A 5,000-nucleotide genomic window follows, 5' to 3' on the forward strand; every position below is an offset into this window, starting at 1 on the left:
TTAGCCATGGTGGACGGGGGGGGGGGGCGGAGGTTACGTAACAGTTCAAGAAGGTAATAAAGGCTACAGTTAATCAAAATGTTCAAATTGTTGTGAAGCATCGGTGGTTCAGTGGTAGAATTCTCGCCTGCCACGCGGGAGGCCCGGGTTCGATTCCCGGCCGATGCATAACTTTTCCCCTTCTATGTAGAGACACAGACAATGAAACTGTTCTTGACCTCTCGGATTAATTTCCATGAATCAGTGTCGGATCCAGAATGCAAATTTCGGACATTTTGGAGCAAACTTCGGCACTTCCTCATTGTTTAAATATGACACCGGTTGTAAGTGGAAAATCCGCTCCCACGGCCTCAGGAAGGAAAAAAAACACACAAGCATACTTTAGAAAATTTACAATGAATCATATGTACATAACTGCAGCTTATTGAATATATAATAGTAATAATGATAGTAATAGCAATAATAATGATAATAATGATATTAATAATATGAATGATAATAACAACAATAATAATAATGATGATGGTTAATAACAATGAGATTATAATAATGAAAATGATAATAAAAATAACAATGATGATAATGATAATGATAAGATTAATAATGATAAACAGGATAACTATAGTAGCAGAATTGTTAATGAAAATGAAATTGAAAATAATGATAATGATACCAATGATGATAATAATGATGATAATAACAAGAATGATAATGAAAATATTAATAATGATAATATAATAATGATAGTAATAATAATAACACTAATCAATAATGATGATGATAATGATAATAAAACAATAATACTAATATTAATAATAATGGTAATAATCATAATGATGGTAACAAAAATGTAATAATAATCGTAATGATAATCATACAATAGATAGAAATAATGATAATGGTAATAATAATGATAATAGTAATAAAGATAATGATAATAACAATAATAATGATAATAATAATAATAACTATAGTAATAATGATAACAATAATGATAATAATGATGATAGTCATAGCTGAAATAGTAATGGCAATATTGATAATAATGATGTCAATATCAATGATAATTATAATAGTGGTAATAATGAAGGTAATGGTAATGATTATAATAATGATAATAATAATTATAATTATAAAAGTAATTATATATATATATATATATATATATATATATGTATATATATACACATATATATATATGTATATATATATATAGATAGATAGATATAGATATTCTTAAACAATGTTCCAATTGCTTCCCAAGCCACAGATACACTTCGTTTCATCCAATCGCCCTATGCCCGTAAGCCTTTCCTTACTTAATCTCCGATTCACTTCATTTGCACTCCCTCCTTACCCTTTTCCCTTTCAGTCTATCTTATAACACTATACTCTTTGACACCTAACACGTTTATCCTAATCGATAACTCAATTTTACTCTTTTCGTCACAATTCTTTATCATAGCGCTAATATGACCTTTGATGCTAAGCGCATTATAGTCTTTTAACCTTTAACCTCCATATATACATATACAGTATACACACATACACACATACACACATACACACACACACACACACACACACACACACACACACACACACACACACACACACACATATATATATATATATATATATATATATATATATATATATATATATATATATATATTGTATAGATATTATTATTATATACAATGTACCATTTGGTTTATGTAACATTTTATTTGTAAGCCCTGCATCTTACTTTACTTTTATAGTTATGGTCCCTCTGACATTCCAGGCAGGCACCAAACCCCTCAGCCAATCAGAGAGCGAGACAGCTGAGCCCGAGGAGACTGCAGGTTGCATTTGTTTTGTCCTGCACCTGCCCGTTTGTACTTCTGATGTGTGTGGTATTTTGCACCAATAAAGGTCACTTGCAAATCTGAGTTTCCAAGAACCTACAGACGAAAGAACACAGAAGATGGCGCAGTGATAAGTCTAAACTCTGCAAGTGAACCTGGAAGGCGCCGATTTGCTCCCCTCAGTGCCTAGCAACCGTGTCCGACAGTTTTGTAGTGCAATGATAAGTGCATATTGTGTGGGGAAGGTTTGCGGGAGTCTCAGCATCACCCCTAGTGCAACACCATTTTTTCCCGCCAACCCGGAGAGCGCACGAACCGCGTCCATCCCCTCCGAGTTCCGATCGGTGACTGACTGGACTTCTCGCCTCAACCGCCATCACCGAGCGCGGCCGTTCCAGCAACGCGCAAAACCTCCACCGCCACACATGCACTTACCACGAACTGTAGAAGAATTCGTTCTTTTTTTCGATATTCACGCCCAAGAACGAATTGCTGCACTATTTCAGGCACTTACTTTGCACTGTTTGTAAGATCAGCTGGTCAAAGACACCAAACTCGATATGGCTACGCCTCAGGAAGACCATTTTCAGGCCGGAAATGATGACTTGGGTGATGGTAGTGATGACAGCGGCGAGCCAAACGTCCTTGAGAGAGGTGAGGCCGATGTACCACCATCCCTCCCACCCCCTCTCACCCCTCACCCTTCCAGCCCTTCGCAGCACAGTCCAGGTAACCAAGAGCTGCAGTATTTGATCCACTACCTCCAAGTCACCCGCATTTCCGACGAGGAAAGACGACGACAAGACGAAGAAGCACGACGAGCGGAGCTACAAGAATTCTGTCTTCAAATGGAGCAACAGCGACAGCTAAACGACGAACGCTTCGTGCAGCTACTCAGCATGATAGCTCCCAAGCCCCTCCAGGTACAACAAACCAGCCCAGAACAGCAAGCACCAGCTGCTCACCAGCTTTCGCCTGTTCCACCTGTTGCCACTACGTCAGGATCTCCACATGCTCCCATTACTGCTCCGGTCATGGGTAAACCTATGATACCCAGCCCTCCTCAGCTACAGTCCGACGTCACCTACCAACTGTTCCGTCAGTGGCGTCGCAAGTTCGAGGACTATTCTGTGCTAATGGGCCTCCACAGTCTACCCCCAGCCACACAACACATATACTTCCGCACATGTGTTTCACTGGAAGTTCAGCGGCTGCTGCATTACACTCTGGCAATACCTCCTGACTCATCCATGCCAGTAGTCCAAGTCCTCGACGCTTTACAGCAGTATTTCCGCAACTCGCAGAACGAAGCCCTACGACGCCGGGAACTCCTTTCCTGCAAGCAGACGCCTGGTGAGCCCTTCTCTGCCTTCTACGCCCGCATGAAGGACTTAGCTGACGAAGTTGAACTCTGCACAGGGGACCGCACTACCTGTGCTGCAACACAGCTTAAGATGATTCTTTTGATGGGCGTGCGTGAAGAGGAACTCGTGCAGCGCCTTGTCTCCCTCGACAGCCAGGCATCTTTAGATGACTTTGTCACCTGCTGCAGAACCTTTGAGTCCTCCAGGGCTGCTGCATCTGCTATCGTTGCTGCCCCCAGCCAACTCAACATCCTCTCTTCATACAAGAGGAACCAACGCCGCCAGAAGATGACAGCTACGACCAAGCACACGCCTCAACACTGTCAGTCTCCACCGTTGACCAAGGACTCGCCCGCCTCCTGTAGGTCTTGTACCCGTCAACATGCCGTGGGACATTGCCCAGTAAAAGATAGTACCTGCTCAAATTGTGGGTACAAGGGTCATTGGCACCGTACGCCCCGGTGCCCAGCAAATGACTCTGAATGCACCACTTGCCACAAACAGGGCCACTTCGCCAAGTGCTGTAAGACCACCAGGAAAACCTCTACCAACCAGACTCGTAGAGCACGTAGAGTGTCCACCGGCAGGACCCCTAAGCCAGTTAATGTCACCCTGTCCTATGGCTCAAAGTCCTCCCAACTGCTGATGCTACCTGACACTGGAGCTGATATCACGGTGATTGGCCCAAAGCACCTGGACTCCTTGGGAATCCCCAGATGCAGTCTTTCACCCCCGCCTGCGACTGACGTCCTCACAGCAGATGGGTCATCCATGACTCTAGCTTTGGGTTGTTTCGAGACCATCCTCCAGCTCGGTCAAGCGTCCTGCAAGGCCACGAGGACATCCAGACACCTCTGCTCTCGTATGGCCACTGCGTGGACCTGGCCATCGTCTCTACAGATTTCCCAAAGCCCATCCTCTCTGTGACCCATGTCAACAGATGTGCACAGCAGATGCCTGCCTCGGCAATGTCGTCCCCCACTACTGCTCGGACCTACTTCCTACAACACTTCAGCGACGTCCTTGTGTCTAAGACTGACCTCCAGACTACGCCACTGAAGATGTCTCGCGACACCCTTTGCCATACACACGCCTAGACCTATACCTTTCGCCTACCGGGACCAGGTCAAGGAGGAACTTGATTCCCTGGTGCAGCAAGGGATAATTTCGCCCGTCAGTGACAAGCCCTCCGAGTGGTGCCATCCGATGGTCCTGGTACCTAAGCCTGGCAATGGTGTAAGCATTACAGTGGACCTCACATGCCTTAACTCCCAAGTGTCCAGGCCTACACACCCATCGCCCACATCCGCTGACGCTATCCGCACCATCACTCCATCTGCCAAGTTCTTTACTAAGGCAGATGCATTGCATGGATATTGGCAAATGGACCTTGCGGAGGAAGACCGTCACATCACGACGTTCATAACACCTCATGGGCGCTACTACCACTGCAGAAGACCTATGGGATTTGCCGCTACTGGGGATGCCTACTGTCTTCGCGGAGACATGGCTCTGCAAGGCATCACCAACTGCATAAAGGTAGTGGATGATATCCTCCTCTTCGACAGTGATTTACCGACTCACCTCCGACGAGTTTTCCAGATGCTATCCAGGTGTCGCGCCCACGGCATAACCTTGAACAAGGACAAGTTCATGGTAGCCGCCACCAATGTCAGTTTTTGTGGATATAACATCTCTCCAGAGGGCATCGCTGCAGACCCTGAAAAGGTTGCAGCCATACGAGACTACCCTACACCCTCCAATATTACGGACCTCCGGTCGTTCA

The 5,000-nt window shown here is 44.6% G+C and overlaps 1 protein-coding gene and 1 non-coding gene across 2 annotated transcripts in view; both read left to right on the forward strand.

The window, feature by feature from the left end:
- Nucleotides 1-97: 97 nt before the first annotated feature.
- On the forward strand, nucleotides 98-168 carry TRNAG-GCC (transfer RNA glycine (anticodon GCC)). The gene has a single exon. It is a non-coding gene; the product is annotated as a tRNA-Gly (tRNA).
- A 2,242-nt stretch (nucleotides 169-2,410) lies between these two features.
- LOC138866123 (uncharacterized) overlaps nucleotides 2,411-5,000 on the forward strand; it is a 2,661-nt gene continuing 71 nt past the window's right edge. The window contains exons 1-3 of the mRNA XM_070138040.1: nucleotides 2,411-4,076; nucleotides 4,115-4,277; nucleotides 4,312-5,000. The exon at nucleotides 4,312-5,000 is cut by the window's right edge and continues 71 nt beyond it. Of these exons, the coding sequence (XP_069994141.1) occupies nucleotides 2,411-4,076; nucleotides 4,115-4,277; nucleotides 4,312-5,000 (2,518 nt within the window). The remainder of the gene's footprint in view (nucleotides 4,077-4,114; nucleotides 4,278-4,311) is intronic.

The sequence above is a fragment of the Penaeus vannamei genome, chromosome 24 (genome assembly GCF_042767895.1).
Source record: "Penaeus vannamei isolate JL-2024 chromosome 24, ASM4276789v1, whole genome shotgun sequence".
NCBI classification, from domain to species: domain Eukaryota; kingdom Metazoa; phylum Arthropoda; class Malacostraca; order Decapoda; family Penaeidae; genus Penaeus; species Penaeus vannamei.